Source organism: Gobio gobio, assembly GCF_949357685.1.
Source record: "Gobio gobio genome assembly, chromosome: 14".
NCBI lineage: Eukaryota > Metazoa > Chordata > Actinopteri > Cypriniformes > Gobionidae > Gobio > Gobio gobio.
This window is the reverse complement of record NC_137107.1, coordinates 16,149,242-16,172,445: the sequence shown is the minus strand read 5'-3', so window position 1 is coordinate 16,172,445 and position 23,204 is coordinate 16,149,242. Positions and strand designations below refer to the sequence as shown.

Here is a 23,204-nt window from a genome sequence, read left to right as displayed (position 1 = left end):
GGCACTGACATGTTTTAAGATCTGTCAGTGCAAGTTGCTTCGGTTAAAACAGCTCAAACATGTATTTCAGTCTGGGACTAGGCTAAAGCCTTGTCTGTGAAACCTGGGGTAGGAGTGTAAAACAGGGAGTGCAACACGGGGTGAGGTGTAATACCATCAGTTTAAACAATTAAGAATGAGTTAAAGGGGTGAAATCTATATATCATACATCACCTCCACCTTAGGTGACAGTAGCCTACAAGTTGCAAGTCTCTGTGTAGGCTAAAATATAAAGGATTTAGCCCACAGGACAAAAAAAATCTAGCAAAAAAAAACGATTTATGGTAGGAAAGTAAAATTTTTAAGTAAGACTTGCAGTAAAAAAGTTTAAAAACTTTGTTTAAACATGAATGTTAAATGACAGAACGAAATCTAACGGATTGTTATTGTCTCCCATGCACCTCTAAATAAGTTTATCCTGCTATACTTCCGTGTTCAACCCCGGAAATATAAAACCAGGTAACCTTTGGCAGAGTAGTGTGTTACGGAACGAATCAGTTTCGGGCGATAAATTGACGAAACATATAGTGTAGACAGGCTATGTATCATTCTATTATTAATGTAGACTATAAGGTCAGCTCGCGTTCCAGAGGCGCTAAAATTTACACTTTTTGTACATTAAGATGAAAATACCTGGCAGAAATTCCATGAAAAGTCAGCTCCCTGTCTAGAAGTCACAAACTGACCGAAGGCAATGCGTGTGATTCGTTGAGTCTAATACATGTTTAATAGATTGATCTCCTTCAGAGTTTGGCACGCAACGGGAAAGAAAAACGAATCTGGTTCGCGACAATTAACGCTAAATTTCAACTCTATTGCATATTGATATAGGCCTAGGTTACAGGAAATTTGAAGGAGGGTTTCCTCACGTCTGATACCCATCATGCATGTAGCCGAATCCTGTTCTTTTCAAAAGGGTGAATTTTTTCTGTGCCCAAAAAATCCTGAAAAGGTGTGCCAAGGGCTGTTTAAATTTTCATGGCAAACCAACAGACTTTCGCACTCTCCGTGGCCTCAACAGGTCGTTGAGTAAATCTCTAGTGGCTGTCCGAGCAAATACACTTAAGCTACTGAAATGAACTGAATCCTGTCCAGTCAAATCTTTAAAGGGTCTGCATGTCATTGATATCCACTTTGCGTCCTTCAATAATTCTCAATCCAAGCATTCATTTGTGAAAACTTTATGTGAAGGCAAGTTAAAATCTGGTGTCCAACTAGCTACATATTTTTTTATTTTTTTTTGCAAACATTGAAGCTCCTGATTTCCTCTCCAAACATGCCCAGAGCTCGAGTAATTACAGAGATCGTCCAATCTTTTAGTCATCGCTGATTTTCATTAATAGATAGCGTGCTCATTAATCTGACTGTTGATGCACTTATTAGCTCTCATCAATTCATTATTCATAGCCTGGGTGAATACAAAGAGAGCAGGGTGTCTGTTTGGGACAACGCGGCCAACAGCTAAGCGTCCTCCTGAAATACCGGCACCGCCAGAGCTACACTGAACCCCCAAAACTTGGTTGGTTATTATTGCATATTGTCCTCGCACCGACAGGTATAAGCACACACTGGCCCCACAATGCCGCGGGTAAAATGTGAATTCATTGTGGAACGCTTGTTGGTAATTCTGTTAACAAAAGGTATCCTTAGAAGGAATTAAATATTTATTCGTTCTATGAATAACAATTGGTTAGGGACGACTGGCTGTGTTTACTCTGTATGGCACATTTGGCTGCGCCTATCTGTCGAGCGAGAGAAAGAATGGAGCAGAGTTTACATTGATCATGCGTCCTGATCAAAAACGTACGCGTGATTGCAGTGTTTTATTTATTTCTTTATTTTGGCCTGATTGCTTGACAGTGTTACAGAATGGTTGAGTATTTGTATTTATAGCTAATTTATTCTAACGCCCATATTACAGACTTTTCACAGTATATTAAGGTCGATGCAAAGGAGAAGAGGGTGAGGAGGAGGAGGAGGAGGAGGGTAGGCTAATTCTTCATCACCAGGTATCATAATGATCAGTGGCTGCTTTAAATCTTGAATTAAAAGAACGTCGTCACACTGTTTCACTTGTTATTACATTTATCAAATTTCCTGGAATAAGAATTCCATTTAGGAATTCCATAAGAAATCAAGATTCAAGTCTCTTATTGTGGATATACTTTACCCGATGTCTTTACCCGAAAACATTGCAGTCAATTTACATTTTACACACTAAATAAATTAATAAATAAATAAATATTTGCTTAATTAAAACTGCAGTTTGTGCTTAAAATGAATTACATTTTAATCGCCACTGTCACTCTGCCTGAAAGAGATGGGACCTCTCTATATATATTTTTTAATAATTTATTTATTTATTAAATCTCGTTTGTTCCCTAAAAGGTTGTCGTGATAGTAGTGACAGCACTATTGGGCTAACATGTTCTTTGTTATACCTAAATGCATATCATAAACATAAAAATAATAAAAAAAAATTGAGGAAAATAATATGTTTATCTTAGGGTTACAAACAAGCTGCTGCACTTGAATACTGTAAATCTAAGAACACTGCTGAAGCAAACTTGCGTTAATGATCACATTCCTCGTGTGAAGGTGTTTGCCTTCCTCGCTCTTAATTACTAGCACGAACTCCCCATGACTGGGCTGAGTGGAGCTGGCGGAGGGTGAAAACACTGGTTAAGCAAATTGGTATTTAAATGTATACTCGCTGGCCTTCATGCCTTGCATTATTCATTGCCGATACAAAAAAACGTTGCACTTCAAGCCGGGGTTCTGCAGCAGGCGGACATGAGGCCTGTCTACAGGGAAGTGCTGAAATGTAGGGCAGAGAATTGTGGTCCGCGCACACAGCACTCAGCCGCCGACTAACCCTCACTCCTCGTCAGTCAGAAGACTGATCAAATATTTTTTGTTTATTTTTTTATGTACACTAGCCTATAATTATAGACTTAGCACAGGTCAAAGTTTATATTAAATGGCAACCTTAAATATTTAAAATATCAAATTTTTAAACACTTTACACTTTATTTACTGTCTTTGATAAATGAATTGCGAAGCATGTACTTGAGGTGCATCTTCAAAAATATCCACCGTCAGTGTATTTAATTTCATTAATTTTGTACCTCAGCTAAACGAATCTATTTAACTGGTGTCCGGCTACAAACGGGATTTTATTTTGTAGTACCGGACCGTGTTAGGGTATCTTGTCAGTTTAGAATAAATTATGTATGGGACATGATTAGAAGCTTATACGCATTACTTTGAACATATTTCTTTGAATTAAATGTGAGAAACTCATTTCATCTGTTTTGATTTACATATGAAGTGGAATTATTTCATCAGCATGGACGTATAGATCTAATAACTGATCTCCTTTTGATTTAGTGACATTTGGGAGAACAGAAGGCCAATAATACATACACCAGCATTATCTTAAATGTATATTATTTTGTAAAAATGTGTGTAGGCTATATATATAAAGTATATATTCCTGATTTTATATTTATTAAGGACACTACACACGTCTTGTTTTTATACAAAATGCATTTAGCTGAGTACAAATGATGTATTTAATAGATTAATGTTACCTTGAGATGTTTGTTTTGACAATATTCGTTAAAAAAATATATAATTTAGACTTGTTCAGCACTGCGTTGTGTAATGAACTTCTGTTGGGTGCTGTCCGTGGTCCTGAAGGTCCCGAATACGTTTTATTGTTTACTTACATGCGTCTTAAATGGATTTATTTTTGTTAGATTTTTTCGTTTTGTTTAGAGCGGTAATATTACAGCAGTAAAGATAACTAAATGTCATATGTAAGCATTAAGTATAAGTTATATTTACCTAAATTAATAAATTGTTAGTGACGTAGGGAAAACAATATTTAAAAGAATATTTTCACTAACTTATAATGAAAGCTTTTGCTATAGCTATATATAGGCCTATGTAATGTGTGTATCGTATCTTCATAATCACAGTATAACAATTTTTATTATTATTTTGTACTTTTTTTCTCTGTTGATTGCCGCTTATTTGACCGAATTACCAAGACGTCTCTGTGTCCTTAAATTTACATTTACATCTTATCCAAAGCGGTTTAAGCAATTGTAAGGTACACATTTTATTAATTAAAATATGCCGAGTTGACTTCAACACATAACAATATCATTTTTATTTATTTTCTCTTTGTGACAGACGTACACAGCCTCCCTCGTTGCCTTCCGCTGTTCTACCGCGTGTTGGAATGAGCACGCGCTCGCTCTCGAGGAGAAGCGTCCTGCATGGAGGAGCCGCATATATCGTCATTAAAAAATCATGCTTCCCACGCTTTAACTCTGTCTTGAGCACTCGTATAATGCAGGCTTTCGGATTTTAGAGTGTTCTCGTGGACGTCTTCAATCTCCATCATGGGTCAATGAAGGCGTAAATGTAAATCTTAACCAATGAGGCATTTTATTGCATTACGTTTTATTATTTAGACTACTTTTGTCTTAACTGGATCCCTTTTTGTTCTTTTGTTTAGCCGTATGCTGTAAATGTATCTTTAATTTTTGTGAAATAAAACGTCATGTCACATCATATTCAAACAACATGGTTCATGGATTTAGGTTAATATAGTGATTGATCCTTCATTGTCTCAGAATAGTTGATTTGCATTCCATTTAGCAGAGGGAAGCCTGACATAAAAATCGAAATTTGGTTTTTGCATGAATGAAGAGACACAAAGTCCTCATCCGAGAAAGTCATGGCATTCCAAAGAAAGACTCTTTCATAAATCGAATCATGACCTATCCAAATCCATCAAACATTTACAAGAATATCCCCATATAGCAAATGCGTTTAATCTGTAATGGTATTTGAGTTGGTAACACTTTACTTACATATGTTACATGTAGTTACTATAGTAATAACTTTCATGTATGCATACTTAGATGCAACTAACCCTAAACCAATCCAAAATCTAACCTTGTAGTATGTACATTTAGTAAATTAGTATTACTCAGTACTTAAATGTATAATTACAGTGTTTACAAAGATACCTTCAAATAAAGGGTTACACTTTATTTTAAGGTGTCATTGTTACAGTGTTACAGTATATATTTAAGTACTGTAGGCTAACAATAATTAACTACATGTTACTACAGGGTTAGGGTAGGAATAGGGTTAAGGGTTAGGTGCATATAATTACTGTTATTACTATGGTAAGTATGTAACATATGTACCAATGACACTGTAAAATAAAGTGTTACCACAAAGTGTATTTAGAAGTCGTTCTGCAACTAAATTGAATGTAATGACACTACATGAACACTAATGTCAGGCAGGTGTGACCATTAATAGATTTTTAATGAAGACTGTAACATCTAAATAGCATGAAGCAGATAATTAATTTTTTTACCAGTGACAGCGTTCTTATTCAAGCTGGACAAGAGCCAAATCACATGGGTAGTTAGATATTGTTTGTTATCTGCTTCGATTGATTTGATGGTCTGTCAGTCAGTTTGTCTCAGTGCCAAATATGTCGTTTGATCATCCCCAGCTCTGTCATTCATTAGGCTTGATTAAGCATACAAGATTCTTAATTACAACACCCATGTTTTAATTATTGTCGAATATGCATAATTCCAGTCTGTCATGTGGCATGCTCGCGAGTGATCATATTACACCGTTATCCTATATATGTAGGCTATTTATTTAATTTAATCCGCAGTAAGTGTTACAAAGATTCCCTTGTTCACCTTGTCAGGGTCAATTTGAGTTGCTCTCCTTGGCACCTTCATTGTCTTTCAGTTTCGCATTTTGGTTATTTTTAAGAAGCCTACAAATCCACAATGATTGGCAGTCAAAAACAGCTTTAGTGCTTCTCTCAGTGTGGGAACTCTGATATCTTGAACGCTGTATTGGGCTTATATATTAACGCGCTTGATAAATATTGCATTGTACTGATTTAGAGCTTCCAGTGCCGGAGGTGTGATCTGACCGTAAAGCGCGCACACGCGGATCAAAACATAGGGAGCGCGCAACGCGGATGGAAACACTGAGGGAAGTTTATTTACCGCGCTTAAAGTCGACTGCAAGTCTGGGCTGAAATAAATGAAACGTTGCTGCAGTAATTCTCGAATTTACGCGACTAGTTTCTTTAGCCGCGCAATGGACTGAGCCGGTCGAACGGGCCTTGTTGCTGCAATGTTTGTGAGGAAAGAGGGAGCCATAGTCATGTACCAGAGAGCTGATTCTCCAAGGCCCTCAGTCGAGCAGCACTCAAGACTCTGGCTTCATTAAAATTTTATACGCAGCGCTTGGCCAAGGTCTATTTATGAAAATGCGCTTTCCGCTCCATGGAAAACACAAGACTGTACGGAACCATGGGGAGGAATGTAAATCTAAGAGCGGAATTATATACACTTACACATATTTTTTCACTCCTGCTGCATTTTACAAAATAAAGTAACCAGTGCCACATTGAAAATATCGCCTTGAATTTGACGTCTATATGTTCCGTGGCTTCCGCGGTTGATGAATTATGTAGATGATTTGGTGAGAGATATGCAAATCCTCGATCGTAGGCACATTTGAGCACGATATACCAACCCAGCAAACATTGGTCCGACGGCAACGTCGTGTCCCTGGCCAAAAATAGTCGCGGTAGGACGGCATAAATCGGTAAAAGTATGTAACACAGAACATTCTTAAAAATGCACTCAGATACATTTGTACCTGTCTACAGTTCTCTCCGGTTGCATGTATAATAGTTACTTTGACTTTTAGCTATGTGTAGTTCAATATATACCCTGTTGTGAATCCGTCGTAAGAGGACGTCACTATGGTGACGTCTTTTACACGTGCATTTATAGTCCATGATGACCCTCTATGAAATCATTGTGAAATATGCAGAAGCTGCTTACACCTTGCATGGTTAATACTGCAATAATTAATTTAAGTGCCCCAAGTAGTTTTTAAGAGGTTGTGAATAGACGTCCACTGACGTCCCGTACACGTCCAGTCAAGACCCATAAAAAAAACCTTTATGAAATACAAGATTTAGCCTATATTTAATTTATTTTGAATATAGGCTAAATATATTTAAAATCACAAAGTGCTCTGTGTGGTTAAGTGATTGTGAACCCACTGCATTTTAGTCATTATTTCAACCCGTTTTATGTATTCGTTGTTATTATTTTTATGGAATGTAGCCTATGCATATGTAAAACAGTAATATATCCTATAACCATTAAGTCTGACTTGAACTGTGCTGCCAAGATGTAGTAACAAAAGATATTAATAAATCTAGCGATATTTCAAAATCCCGCGATATTATAGATTATCTCGCGAGATAGCGTTCCGTTCTCCAGTTCCTGTCTACATTACAACCACGAGGAGAAGAGGACTTGCGGAGAGAGTTTGATATATTATTAAAAATCTACTGTTGGGTAAGTACATTTTGTAGTATTTGATAAATTTACTTGAGTTTTACTTGTTTAACATGAAGGAACCGAAAGAAATGAGGCCCACGTTGTCAACAGAGAATTACTTGAGTTTTGGCTAATTAGCTAGTAGGCTAAACGTTACTTTCAACTTAAACACGTTTAATTATACAGCACAAGTTATTACTGTAACCTATTAATGTAGCCTTTTGAGAGTTTCTTTCAGAAAGTAATGCTTCCATCCCCCACTAACACCCATTTAGAGCAGAACATCTTTTATAGAGTAAAATAAAATGTAATGCATGTTGATTACATTTTTCTTATGTTTAACTCATGATTCATTCATCTTGTTGCATGTTTTTATTTATTTTTTATTGAGCTGTGAGATCATTTTTGCAATACATTTTGAAAATAAGTGCATGTCATTTACCTCAAATTTTTCCTATTATTTTAAAAATAAATATATTCTCTTCCCTCAGATGCTGTGAATAGGTGGACTCTGAGATTGATGCAGCAATAGCAGAACACCTGAATCACTCTCCAGGAAGAGCTGTTGGTGATGGTTACAAAAAATTACAAACAAAATAACTACTTTAATGTGTTTAAGGGATAGTTCCCCCAAAAATGAAAATTGTTGTCATTTACTCACCCTCGTGTTTCAAACCTGTATACCTTTCTATGTTCTGCTGAACAAAAAGATGTCTAACCCTTGTTTAACCCTCTTAATTTGGGAATTAAGAGGGACTCCACAGACCCCAGGCAACAAAATGTAATTTTATAAACTATGTTTATTAATGTTTTTACTCAACATCTGTGCAGTTTTTGGAGAATTTATAATAATTGTTAAATTTATATAAATAAATTAAAACACAAAATCAGTTTATGTAAAATTCACTTTATAAAAGACCCAAAATTCTAACTTTCATTCGTGGGGATAACATGGATAATTTGACATTGTTTAGTGTAAGATTTTTGCCCATCCTTTGGAAAATACAGTTTTATAATAATAATAATAAAAAAAAGACTTTTACCAGTAAATGGCTGCAAAGCTCCACTATTTGCTTACTATGTGACTGACTGAAATACATTTTTCACAAGTATCTTACAGTTGGATTCATATCTAAATGTTATGAAATCACAATTATAACAATTAAAATTAATTAATTTAGTCAAAGTTTAGTATTTTTTTTGTACTGAATTTTTTTTCAATGTTACATTATGATTAGAATCAAACCAGAGTCTTTAGAATTTATCATTTTATTTCAAACATCTGATTTTCTTATAATTCTACAAATTGAATGTACACTTCAGTTACTAACTGTAACAGAACAAAAATTTACAGAAATTAAGTTATTACATATTGAGTAAACAATACACAACATGAACATCAAAATGCTATGAACTGAACAGCAATAACAAATTGAACAAATATTCCTGTATGTGTGTGTTTGAGCATGATCATTTTGCATTGTGGATGTTTTATGCATTGTTGGAAGTGTGCCACTTCATTTCTGTATGCATGTTCTGTTGTTTTTGAGGATGAAATTTGTTCTAAGCAGCCTGAGTGTGACTTTTTTTTGTCACACGAACATAAAAACAGATATCAATCCAATTAATTGTTTTTATTTGTAGATTTAGAGAGTGTTGACAACCGTACAAAGTCTCATGCCATTTGCACAAAGGGAACTTTTTATTTGAGCAAACGTCCATTGGGGTCAGAAAAGACCCTTGAAGAATGTTTGTAACCAAGTAGTTCTCACCTCCCATTAACTACCATAATCATTTTTCCCTACAATGGTAGTTAATGGGAGGCGAGACCTGCTTGGTTACAAAAGAATTTTAAAACATCTTTGTGTTCAGCAGAACATAGAAATGTGGAATGTATAGGTTTGAAACGTGAGGGTGAGTAAATTAATTTTAATTTTTGGGTGAACTATCCCTTTATATAATGATAATTCAGTATTTTGTAATTGTTATTTTAGTTTGGTTAATGGATGTTAAACATTAATGAAAGAAGAAAATCTGTGGCTGTTCAAAAAAATAAAATGTTTTGCTAAATCAGAACATGCTTCTTTTTGCTTATGTCCACAAATGTGTTCTTGTTTGTGATGTACACGTGATTAAAACGTTTCATGGACGTTCAGGTCTGACTGGACCGATTTTGAACCTTTTTAGAACCTGTCAAAATGTGAAAACCAAGACATAATTGATTGCATTTTACGATGTTACACAATGGGTGTGTGATTATTTTATATACACACTTAAATTATGCAGCAACACATTTAAACATCCAGAAGACGACACATTTAAACATCCAGAAGACGACGCATTTAGACGTCCAGGGGCGCGCAGAAAAGACGTGGTATTCACGGCCAGATGACGTCGAAGACGTCCGTTCAACTTTCATTTTGGAACTATTTTTCAACCATGACGGGACGTGTCGGAGGGACGTCTTTTCAACGGTCATTAAACGTCATAATGTTTGCTGGGAATTGTCTCGCACATTGCAAGAAATTGATGCATCTGTAGTATCATTTCCTTTCACAAACGGTGATGAAAACACTCCAAATACTGATACAATATTGTAGTTGCAATCGTTCTCGTTGTAATAATGTATTATGCACTATAAATGCGTTTAAATATCTCAAGTTTTCCACTGCCTTCAGTCCTTAACTACATGAGGCGGAACGAATCTGATTTGCGTAACTTGTCTCTTGCCTTTTGGATTCAGCAGGAAACACAAAAAGAAACGATGACCTCCCGTATGTGAATTATTCAAATCAAACAATTGACGCACAGTGTCGTGGGAATGGGCTTTACCTCATGCACCTACACACACGAATTCAGTAAACCAAAGCCATATGGGATGAATTATCTATTGGGAAGAATCTCAAATCTTTTTGCGTTAGGTGTCTTATTATATAGATTCATTATTTAGCATATACTCGAAATATTCGTATAGCCTATATTTTTAGTTATTTATAGTACTTTTCATATATAAGTTATTTGTGTGTGTGTGTGTGTGTGTGTGTGTGTGTGTGTGTGTGTGTGTGTGTGTGTGTGTGTGTGTGTGTGTGTGTGTGTGTGTGTGTGTGTGTGTGTGTGTGTGTGTGTGTGTGTGTTATAACATTATATATTATTTCTATTACACATAACATATAATAATTAAAATATATTTGGTTGTTCTTTGCCACGTTTGTGTTTAAGACTGATTCGGACTGACTTTTTTTTTTTTTTTTTTTTACTTTTTGGAATTAGGAATTACATTCCTGTTTATTTGAGGATAATGATTGAGTTTATGCTACTAAACTCCACGGGGGAAAGGACGAGAACTCTTGTTGTACATCCGTTCAGCAATAGGATATCTTCCTCTTAACAAACACTTGCAAAATCAATAGTATCATAACACTTCATATTTATTATTCATAAATAACGAGATTTACGGGCTCAAAACCACCTGCTGAACGCCAAAGAGAGACAACTCCTGAAATAAGCGAAATTGTTTTCCTCTTTTCAGTGACGATTTGATAAAAATTAATACTAAACAATGTAATAGAGTAACGTGCGAAAGATAACGTAATAACATTCGGAGGTTCCTCATACATAAATTATGTATTTAATCGTGCTTGTAAAACTTTAAATGTTTGTTTTAATTCGTTTAATCATCTCGGCTAACACTGTGTAGAAACTATAGGAAATTCGCCATATTTGGCTAAACATTCAGACGAGAGACAAAACGAGTTCATTCGTTAGTTATTATTGCGACAATCGATCAAGAGTTGATCAAACCAGATAAGCGCGTATTATGAGGAAAAATGACAGTAACAACAGAAACGATTATAATATGCATCATTATGAAGGTTAGAGATTTTGATTTAAAATAAGCATGAAATTATTAAGGGACAAAATAAGCTTATTATATCATTGAATGTATGCCCTCTTATTTAGAGAACGACATAAAATCAGGGGGATTGAGACACTTTTTGCCATTTAGATGACTTTGAAAAAGTGTCCTAATTAACCTGAATTCACTCTCCCTAATAAGTCTTGTTATGTTAAGCAAAATAAATAAAGAAGACTCAATAATAAAGCAAGTTCATGGACATAACACACTGCAGTAACTGAGGTAAGACGTGCATGGTTTATTGAAATTTCTGTCGCGTACACAGACACAGTTAAGCACACTTTCACAAATGAACCATGTGGGGTATTCAAAATAAATTAAGCTCAAATAAATAAGTAAACGACAATATCAATGAAGTAGAAATATAAATAGGCAAAACAAATAAGAAATCGGAATCATATCTACAAAGTGCAATGAATCTCTGAATATGTAATGAAATGTTCCCATCTACAAACTTAGTGTAATAATAATAATAATAATAATAATTTAGATTAAGACGTACAGTAGAAGGGGGTAGTCACAAAATAATTATTAAATAATTTGATTGTCAAAGCATCGCTGAAGTGAAATTAGATGCAACACACAACGCTTCGTGTTTTCTATCTAAATTTACCCAAAATGTGTCAAAAATGAAAACTATAAAAATCTAGTTGTATGCCCTATTTCCAAAAATGACCATGAATGTGCCAAGACGTCAGGAACCATGAGGTAGACACAGAAAAGTATATTATGGATGTCCGTGTGTACGTGTGTTCGCCTGTGCGTGTTCTCTCTTATTGCAATACATCAAAATGAATGGAATTAAACGGTAAATGAACACTTAACGCCTTGTAAACCATGCAATGTATCACAGCAGAACCTTGATGAATTTCTTCTGGAGCATATAGAATAACACTAAGGTTTCTAGAATGGGACATCTTTTGCACAACAGCGTTTTAGCTTTCTTTCTTTCCATCCTTAAAAAAAACAGATTTTTGATTCGTTCTTCACACAAAGAGGTGCAGTGTATTCACAGATATGTACACAGATGAATATAAAAAAGTTGTTTTGAGTTAAGAGAATAATCATTATTATTCAATTCTCGATTTGTACAATAATTGCAACGTTTAGTTGATGTTGGTCTTCCAGAGCGTGTTGTTCTTGACATATTGCCATGACAAACTTTTGGTACAGTTTCTGTCTCTGGATGTTGACGCCCAGCTCCCAATTCCTGCGTGGGAAGCGCTTCGCCTCACCCTCGAAGAGTTTTGTCGGCTCTGGTGGCTGAGTTTATTTAAATACATTATTCTGGACTAGTGCGTAGCTGAAAACTTCATCCGTTTCTGCTTTTGCCTTTGATTACAAAACCACACGCGGACCACGTTTTTTTTCAGGTCCAGTTTCTCGGCAATGGCTGCGATTTTCTCCGACGAGGGTCTTGGCTGGACGGCAAAGTAAGCCTCCAGCGACCGCTTCTCTGGAGCAGCGATCGAAGTGCGTTTTCTCTTTTTGTCCCCGCCGTTAAAAATCTCCGGTTTGGCCATTTTCTCTCTCTGAGCCCGTTCTGCCTCCTCTAACCACGCTTCCAGGATAGGCTTGAGGGCTACCATGTTATTGTGGGACAAAGTGAGAGACTCGAACCGACAGATAGTACTCTGGCTCAGGCAGCCGACCCCGGGGATTTTAAGATTGGCTAACGCCGAACCCACGTCGGCTTGCGTGACCCCGAGTTTGATCCGCCTCTGCTTGAAGCGCTCGGCGAAAGACTCCAGCTCCCGTGGATCAGGCTCGGAGTCTCCACCGACACCCAGAGAGGTGTGCGAGCCCAGGCTGTGGTGGTGCATGTTCATACTTTGCGGGTGGTGATGCTGCATGTGGTTAATTGCTGACATGTGTGAATGCGGGTGGGAAGCGGTGGAGCAAACGTCGGAGCCCGGCATGCCTCCGATAGAGATGCCGGGGGTGAGGTGGTCGAGCAGGTCGCCCTCCAGGCCCTGCGTCGGCTGGTGGTGGGGATGATGGTGGTGGTGAGAAGTCAGCACAGACGGGTGATGAAGGTGCCCAGAAGAGGACGTGGGCGTGCAGGTCATACTCGTCATGGTGGTCATGGTGTGGTAGGTGGCATCTGGCTTGAACGGATGACTCTTTTGAGCGATGTCCACCGCCGCCAGCGCCTCGGCTCTCTGGAGCAAGGTCTCATCAAAGCCGGCAAAGATGTTACCCTGCAGCTATGTGACAGAGAGCAAGCATAAATCAATGGCAAAGTCAATTTTAAGTTTCCAAATCATTTTTGAGGAACCAGATTATGCAACCTGCATTTATGTATTTATTTTGGTGAACAGTGTTATAAAAAGTTTAAGGGACCAAAAGGGGTCACTTTTATCATATCATCTAAAGCGCATTAAAATGGCTATTCAATTAAGTGCTGCTCTTGTGTTGCCAGGTAACTTATATGATTCTATGTTAAACAAGTGCAATTAGTTATTTTGGCGACAGACTTGATAAAAACTGATGCACTTCGAGAAAGAAAAGTTTTTACCACGGTTTCAATGCACATGACTGAGGTGATAATGAATCGCAAATAACAGAAGAAATATTTAACTTACCGAGGGCGTGGGCAAACATGCTCGCCGGATAGCTTCAGAGCTGGAATGTAGAGGTGTGTATTTAGGCTCATGCAAAATCGGATGCATACTAAACGGCTGTTTGCTATTCATGGACATCATTTTGGCAGAGGTGAGAGAGGGTCGTTTCTCGTCTTCCTCGTTTATCTCCTTTTTTCCCCAGTACAGTGTCTACCTCGGAACTCAGCGATAATCTGGATGATAAAAACTGAAAAGGTATGCCTGCGAAGTCTTCTTTTCTGGCTGAGCTGTAGCCAGGCGCGAGCTGTCAGTGTCTGTGATACGGTAGGAATTTACGCAGGCACCTAAAATATAACGCTGTCTCCTTTAGCCACGCCCAGATAGGTACGGGTCCCGCCCAACTACTATTGCAGTACTCTCAAATGTTATTGGTAAGTTTGGGATGTGAACACGCCTCTGGGGTTTCTGGTCCCATTCCCCATCATGTGCGCTGGAGCAAAGAGAAGGTGTGGCTCTTAGACTATCATGCTGTGTTTTCATTGGTGCTGTGATTTTGACAGGTCGCGCTAGATTGGCTGTAGCCTATCGAACACTGCGGTCTTTATGTACACATGCTCTTGGTTTAAATGTCTATCACCATATCTAAGGATTGTTATGATCCTATTAATCATTGTTTAAAGATTCAAATTGAATGAAAATAGCAGATTAATACTCAGTTTTTTAAAAATACATTTGTCCCTTTTTTACATTTGTATTATAGCACATTTTGTAATTTTTATTAAACTTGTTTTATATTAAACATTTAATCATTGTTTATCATGTGATCAGGGAACACAGACTGATGACATGTAATTCTTAATCTAAATGTAATTGTGGATAAAAAAACACACCTGTCAAATAAATCAATATGACTGGATTTGAAATATGAAACTCAAATTTGATTATATAATTTTTCTAAAGTGAATTAATGACTAATATACAAGCGCTAAATATTTATCTTAATTATGAGAATTGTTGTTGTGTTGTGTGAAGCAAGTGGTGTATTTTTCTTTTCTTCATGTGGCCAGCCTTAACAATTTGGTACATGAATTAATTATTGTTCATTTACTTTGTGGTATGCACCACAATATGGATTCTCAAATAGAGCATAAACAGGCTTGGATGATAAGAGCCCATGTACAATTAAATATTGATTAAAAAAAAACACACAGGTCAAACAAATGAGAGCAGTCAATCAAATACATCAGTCTGACAAATGAAATGCTAGTACCACCATCCATTTGCATGAATTAATGATTTAGTTAATTTCACAAACACTTTTTGTATACTGGTTAAAACCTTCTTCACGTCAATAATAGAAGTGGTCTATTTATATATCATACATCTTCTGTGGAAATCTCAGAACCAAAACATTTTCGTCCAATCACTGCATTCGGTCCGCAGAGTTGTAGACAGACAATCACCAAGCGCCGCAAACAAAAGTTTCTCCTGAACCAAAACTTGTGCTTATTTCACGCCATATCGTAATTACCGTAATTATGAGATGGCGACCCCTGACGTTTATACTCGGAGCTGTTCACGTCCTCGGACTCGGAATTATGCGTTTCTGATGCAATGCCGAAATGAATTTGCAGCAGTCAGATAGTACAAGTCAGAGCTTTAAGTTGATTACGTTCATTATTATTGTAATATTATGTGCTTTGAGGTACATGAGGTAATTTAACGCTATCTTCCGTCGCGTTCCAAGTGTTTTGGAGGAGGCGTGGCTTTGAAGTTGCTCTGAAGGGAGGGTAGGATCTTATGCTTTCAAAACTGCCTCGCTATTGCTAGCATCTCAGAAATTGCCTACCCTACCTTTAATGAAAATTGTGTTTAAAAGAATGCTACCAGTAGATAAAAAGTCTTGGTTCAGTGAATAGATCACATTACCATTCATGCAGTGATGCTGCTAACTTGGGAACTTCATTACTGGAACTTGACTATTTGATCAGCACCTCTTCAAAGTGGGTTGTGTGTTGCACAGGTTTTGTTGGTAGTGCATGCAAGCTGCTCTGGATTGGCTTGTATAGAGCCTACATATCTATCACTCTAATTGGTGCTGAAACCCCAGACATGGACAATAAAGGCCCACAATGGGAGAAGGAGTCTCTGCTAGTGTGACTCGGAAACCTGAGATGCAGACGTAGATAGCAACATCGTCCCCTCGTGCCTTGCTCTCCGGCAAGGCCTTGGCACCCGCTCATCAAATATGCATCAATGCTGCCATCTCTCCCCCAGCAACCACTGTCACTGGGGACTCCAAATGCTGTGGGACGGACAGAGAGGCACAGCAAAAGTGACAGAACAGAGAGAGAGGCAGTCTGGAAAAGGGAAGAGGGCTCAAAGAGTGAGCATATACATGTAGATAGAGAGACAGACATGCATCCGAGATGATACAAGCCATACTTGTTGAATCTATTGAGCCGTTCCCTCTTTTCGTGTCATTCCTTCCTTGTCTCTCAGACTGACGACTCAGAGTCACAGTCATTTTCCTGATGAGTTTTCTGCAAACAAGCCTGGGGAAGTGCTTGATTATTGCTAATGGAACATTTTCCTCAATGAATATTAATGTTGAAATGGGGAATTGGTGGTGTTGGCTGTTAGGATTCCTACTGCAGATGATAAGTTGAGGTGTTGAGACTGTTATTTTCTGTCATGTATAGTTCACAGAAAATAGGAAAAGCACAGACCTGGGGTGTGTTTCGCTTACAACAACTAAACTCACTGCTTAACATTGTATGATACATCTTTGGAGAAATTAACTTGTTAGTCCCAAAATCTGTTGTTTGAACCAAATTGGGTAAACAATATAGAACCATTGATAATGATGTCAATTGCAGGTTCCCCCTTATATCACTCCACGTCCCCCTGGAGCACATTTGGCCATTCTTTCATTCTTTTTTTTTGAGCGAGTTTGACAAGGGCCAAATTGTTATGGCTAGACGACTGGGTCAGAGCATCTCCAAAACTGCAGCTCTTGTGGGGTATTCCCGGTCTGCAGTGGTCAGTATCTATCAAAAGTGGTCCAAGGAAGGAACAGTGGTGAACCGGCGACAGGGTCACAAGGTCGGCGACATTGCTCATTGATGCACATGGGGACCAAACACGCTACTGATACTCAAATTGCTCAAGGAGTTAATGCTGGTTCTGATAGAAAGGTGTCAGAATTCACAGTGCATCACAGTTTGTTGCGTATGGGGCTGCATAACTGCATATTCTGTCATTATTTACTCACCCTCATGTCATTCTTCTGCAGAAAACACATGTTTGAAGAATGAAAGTCATTTGGGTCCAAAACAACAATGAACCCAATGACTTTCATTGTATGGACAAAAAACAAACACTTTTTTGTTTTGTTTTTAAATTTCTCCTTTTGTGAAAAATGATGAGGGTGTGTAGCCTGACAAGCCAGACCCACATCAAGATGTTGGGTCTGGAAACTCACCATTGACAGGGCTCAATCCGAGGGGCGGGATAAACGGTTGTCTTTCAAATTCCCTCTGCACACAATTGGATAGCGCCATGAGCGCCACAACCAACCAGAGCGAAGAAGAAGGTGAAGCCGAGCTAACGTTAGTTGATAGACTTTCGCCGTATCCGGTCGGCAAAACTTCAAACATATCTTCTTTTCTTAAGAATGACTTCAGTGCTGTTCTTTGTTCTTTTCTCAAAGAAAAGCTCAACTTCAAGTCTTCCAGAGTCGCAGCCAAAGCCGATTCAAAAGACGGCTGTGCGTCAGCTTCTTTGTTTACGAGTAGCACGCTGAACCTCCTCAACTCTGCCGTGACGTGCCGTCATTATGTTAAGCCCGCCCACCGACTCTACACACGCTGTGATTGGCCTGACCAGAGTTTGGTTTTTACAGCTCTCAGGTCTACCGAGAGTTGCTAGACTACACTCGCGGCAAAATAAATTCTGTCGCTAGGATGCATCTAGATTTCTAGGCTATGTGACTAAATTATGACAGAATTTTCATTTTGGGTGAACTACCACTTTTTATCCTTCTTGTGTTTACACTTTGAAATGTTTTTTGTTTTTTTTCTGCCACCTCTGACTAATCACTCAATTTTACTGTACATTAGCACAGCCAGACTTTTAGTTTTTGCAAATGCATGGGGAGTTTGGGTGTGGTGCCAGAGCTCTGAAGAGAGAGTGAAAGCAAGACATCACCACAAGTAAATATTTCTGGTACGTTAAGCAAATGGACAAACTCCTCAGTGTGCACACGAGCGCATGTACCTTGCTTTCCTCCTTCTCTTCGCTTTCTTTTTTCCATTCTTGCCCCCTCAAGCCTCCCCCATTTCATGATTTGTGAATTATTGATAGCGTGTAAAATCTAACATTGTAGATATGTGACCATTCACCAAATCAGCGGGTTCACACTGTGGGGCTGCCGAAGGGAAGGGGTGTCTAAGCACACACTTTAATGTAATTGCCTTTAGGGTTCCTGGTAAATATTTTATTGTCTGCCAGCACAAATTAAAGGTAGAAAGTTAGCGAAACGGGGTAATTCCTCACTCCGAAGCTCTGCAGAAGATGTCCTTTTGCTTGTCATTTGACTTGAAGCTTTTGGGTACCTGGATGCTGGAACAACTTATCCTCAAAGGGTCGTGCAAGATACTCAGCTGGGAAATAAAAGAAAATAGAAGCAAGCACACGCCCCGGAGAGCTGTGCATGGTCGTTGTTGAGGTTTGCTGTTTGGTTCCGTCCACTGAGGCTGAAAGAGCTCTTGATTTAAGTGATTTTGGTGAAAAAAAAAAAAAGAGGGCCGGGTGGGGAGACTCATACATTGCCAGTCCGAGAGGAAAGTAAGCAGAAAGATGGGACAGAATGTGAACAGGAAAACTTCATTACCTGATGGGGCAGTGGCCAAAAAGACATTAAAAATGAATGGCGGTCGACACAGATGGTAAGCTGACCTGGATGGGATGTGAAGCGTTGGTGGGAAGATTTGTATTTTTCTGTTCCACACTTAGAGAACAAATCCTCAGGTCCAGGTGTTTTTCTCCTCTGGGATTTCTGTCTGTTATCGCTGTTCTAAATTAAATCAAACTATTTACCCTTCAGCACTGATGCTTGTTTTCACTTTCCATTCTTTAAAGATACAACCAGTGTGTCTTGCTAACCTTTTCTAGGCATTGTCAAGTTGTTTGGTGTAGTCGCTATTCATACCTCCTTTCCCCGATTTCTTTCTCGGATTCCCTCCTGTGTGCACATACTACGTTACGCATCATGTCCTTGGCACCCCGTAATTCTCTTTGCACCATTCCGCCGTTACCTGCCGTTCGCCATCCAAACGGGATGGGCCGCACTAAGTCTGGATCAATAGATTAACTGAGTGGTTATGAATTATGCAGAAGAGCCCTACAGCAGTTGAACATAAAGAGCTTGTGCTCTTGAATTGGCGTGTAAAAGCTAAGTACAGGCCTGTTTACTTGTTCTTCGGCATGCTGGGTGCTGTGCTTCAAGACCCCCCTTTAGCCAAGGCCCCTGGGACCTTAGTCAGGTAAAAACAATGTGATGGTATTGACGGGAATGACTTGAACAATGTTTTTAAAACTAGTTATAGGTTGGTTTTCTCCAACATGCATGTGTTATGATGACAACGGTTGAAAGGCAGCGCAGAGAGTTTGCTCACAGTGTCTTGTCGCTCTCTTCTGAATCAAACCTCTGAGGACACAGCTACAGCAATAGCATTAGCTTAATATTCAACTGCGCATGTAATTTTACATTTGCATACAATAAAACTTGGTGTCACTCATGTTTTTTTTTTGTTCTACAACAGTAAAACAAAGGAGGGAAAAAATAAACAAGCAAAATGCTGTAAATATGATAGTGAAGGCATATTCATGATATGTAAATCTCAGTGTAGTTTTAGTCCGTAGTGCTTTAGAGAGCAATACAAAAAAAGAAAAGGATCTTTTTATGAGTACCAGGAACTGTTTTCCGAAGGACAAGTGTGACATATTGAGACAGATGTGTTGTGTGACTTTTACATAACCGTCAGCCGCTCGTTCCGTGCCAAATAAGAAGCTATGAAAAGAGGAAGAAGGCCAAAAGCTGAAACATTTGTCTTGGATCTCCTTTCTTCTTTATTTATTGAAATATTAATGTCTTTGCTTGAGGCCAAGTGTGTTTATGCATGCCGTTCAGAGCTTTGACCGAAATGCCGACTGATGCTCTCTCATTGATTTTTTTTTTTTCATTGTGGGTGTATCTATCTAAGTAGAGGCCGCCAGTCACCCTACCACCCTCCCTGTTCTCCTGCTCCCTCTGCTTCAGCATGCGTTCCTCTAAGCCCTGGCCCCATTCCTCTGCTTCATCTGCCCTTATTAGACTCTTCAAATGGAGCTGCTGCTTTAACTCGGTGTGTCGGACACTTCAAAGGATGGCTGTGTTAATTGTTGGTTTGTTTGGTGTTGCTTGTAGCAGAGAGTGTGTAAGGGATGTTGCAGACGTGCAGGAATGATGTGAGTAATGATTCAAGAAATGAGGAAATAAAGAGAGCAAGAAAGGGCAAAAGAGTACTATTAAAAGCGCTGGTGGATACGAGATGACATGTACATTTGTTTATCTATGCATGCATGTCATGTCATTTTCTCCCATTAGAGAAAGTATCACAGGATTCCCTTTATAAGTTTTGGGACTTTTTTCCATCATATCAGTTGGGGCAGGCAGGCAAATTATTTTTGTGTTTGTCACAAGTGTTTTACAGTATACTACATGGTACACTTTAACGGCACAATATGTAAGATTTTTGGATTAAAATATCCTAAAAACACAAAAACAATGTTATAAATTGTGTTAATTTGTGTACATTATCCCAAATGTTTCCAACAATGTTTAAATCCAGAGAAATCAGATATTTTAACCAGGTCACGGATCGTGTCATTGCGTCTTCTGTCAATGACATATCTGCGTTACCTTCGATTTCTTAGAAACCATGGAATCACTAAAGACACTTTAATATATATTATGTGTTTAATTAGACAGGTGAGCAACTGTTTTGATACTTTACAATTTATTTTAAAATGAATATCGATCCAGATTACTGCAAAGTGCCACAAGTGTCTCATACCAACCACAGAGCGAACGAACGCACAAAGTAATGTTATAACATAACTTTCAACACACTCAAATGTATTTAGATTTATTGTTTTTTAATCATGTAAACCAGTGCTGCATTACCCCTCATACGCAACGAAAAGAGCATTAGCGGCTGACTGCAGAGAGTTGAGACTGGTGTGTATCACAGGTGTCTCTCATTAGCATTCGCTCCAGCAGCCTCATTCCACTCACGGCTTCCGATCATTGGCTCATCCATGAACAAGATTTCTGCCCGAGTCTGTCAGATCGTGAAGATGACAACTCCCATGAATCCATTCATTAACAGCTACGTCTTTGTTTTGAATAATTGACCTCTGGCGGTGAAAATTACATATTGTGCCTTCAAAGACAAAGTTGTTCCATCAAAAAATTATTTGCTCAAAGATTGTTGGCCAAACTCTTTGGAAACTCAATGTTTCATTCTATCTTTGTAATATATGAAGAATGGCCAGCAATGTTGATGCTGATCCTAATCATGTCCTGAGTAATGAATTACTACCAATAAACATTATTTTGGTGGTCCCTTTTGAACATTCTGTTGACTATAAGTAACTCTGCAACTACATGTCAACCAACTCTCATTAGATTTCAAAATTAATATCTGCTAACTCTTTATTGTGACCTACAACAGACATTATACTGACGATAAGTAACTTTGCAAGTGCAGGTCAACTTATTCTAACCCTAACCCTCCCAGTCTACTAATACTCTATATTAGAGAATTAGTAGACATGTACAGTAGGTGCAACATAGTATCCATAGTAGGTGTATATAGTCAACAGAATGTGTTAAATGGACCATCAAAATAAAATGAAACCCACATTTCTGACAATAAATTATCATATTAATTATTATAATGGAATTGAGATCTTTGTAATTCTGACCCCTCTCGTAATTAACCTTAGTGCAAACCATGGTGTTTAGATTTGGTATTTTGCAGAGACTTACACTTCTCTCGACTGATATGGGCAGTTGATGCCTAATCGTCCTAGTCCACTGAGTAGAGGTAATGGCATTGAGGGTCTTTGCAGGTGGCCTGGTGAGCAGCTCAACACCATGAGGAACATTGAAGAGCAGATTTTGAAAGCCTCTGGGGAACAGGGGGTAGGTTTGCATCGGGTAGGAACGCTCGGGACCCCAGCTGCTGCAGGATGGGGTCCCATTGTGCTCCCCACCCTCCTCCTCGCAGTGCTAACAGGATTAAGCGACGGAGAGCACCCTCTCCTCAAAACCCCAGGCTTTTCCTTACATGTCCTGTCTGATCTGGGGTATTAAGGGTCCCTGTGTCATGCTTTCACAAACCAGAAGCCTCTCCCTCAGGGAGACTTTGAGATTCCTTCTTCGAGACTCCATCTGAAGCACAATTTAACAGCACATATGAAGACGGCTTTTGGACGTTATGGCTCCTCAACATGGCCTGGCTTTCAATATGACTCATAACCATGCTGAAGAAACAGCCGATCACACCGATCCACGTATGATATAAAAAAAACGTGTGAGTGAATCGAAAGCATAAGGAGTCGTATGCTCTCGCTGGACTCGTTGTCATACGGCGATCGGTCTGAACAGCACCACTGCGAACAAGCCTTCCATCAACAATGCAAGCATTGCGTTACTATTGATTCACATGGCTTTACGATCCTACATCGGCATCAAAACACAACGAAAACACAGCGAATCCAACGCATTCATGCAGTTCGCCGTAATTTGTATAGACGGAAATTACAAACGAGCAGCAGCTGTGAACTCCATTAGCTGCTATTTCAACCATGGCGGATCTCAAGTTTGAGTTCATCTTGTTGACCCCGCCCCCAGCGCCTGACGTAATCGGTTCTTACTTCTAGCCCTGTTCTAGCCCAGCAATGTTTTGGTGCTACTTAAGAACCACTTTTCCTGGCTCGGAGCTGGTGCTTTGGGTGTGGAAACACAAAGAACCGATTTGAAACTAGGCTCTGGCTCCGATCTAGCTCTAGCTCTGCCTTGGTGGAAAAGGGGTATTAATGAGTCTTGGGTGTGTTTTGGGCGTAATGTGCAATAAACCAATCAGTCTCATCTCCCATTCCCTTTAAAAGCCAGTTGTGCTTGCACCATGGCGGATTCGCTATTTACATGCCGGAATT

The 23,204-nt window shown here is 38.7% G+C and overlaps 1 protein-coding gene and 1 long non-coding RNA gene across 2 annotated transcripts; one reads left to right on the top strand and one right to left on the bottom strand.

Moving 5' to 3' along the window:
• Positions 1-7,382: 7,382 nt before the first annotated feature.
• On the top strand, positions 7,383-9,533 carry LOC307137413. Its single transcript, XR_013817906.1, has 2 exons — positions 7,383-7,475; positions 7,949-9,533. It is a non-coding gene; the product is annotated as an uncharacterized lncRNA (long non-coding RNA).
• A 2,059-nt stretch (positions 9,534-11,592) lies between these two features.
• pou4f4 (POU class 4 homeobox 4) lies at positions 11,593-14,258 on the bottom strand. The gene is made up of 2 exons (XM_079834867.1): positions 13,959-14,258; positions 11,593-13,580 (listed from the first exon to the last, which is right to left on the bottom strand). The coding sequence occupies exons 1-2, from the start codon at positions 14,076-14,078 to the stop codon at positions 12,666-12,668; spliced, it is 1,035 nt and encodes a 344-aa protein (XP_079690993.1). The 5' UTR covers positions 14,079-14,258; the 3' UTR covers positions 11,593-12,665.
• Positions 14,259-23,204: the final 8,946 nt, after the last annotated feature.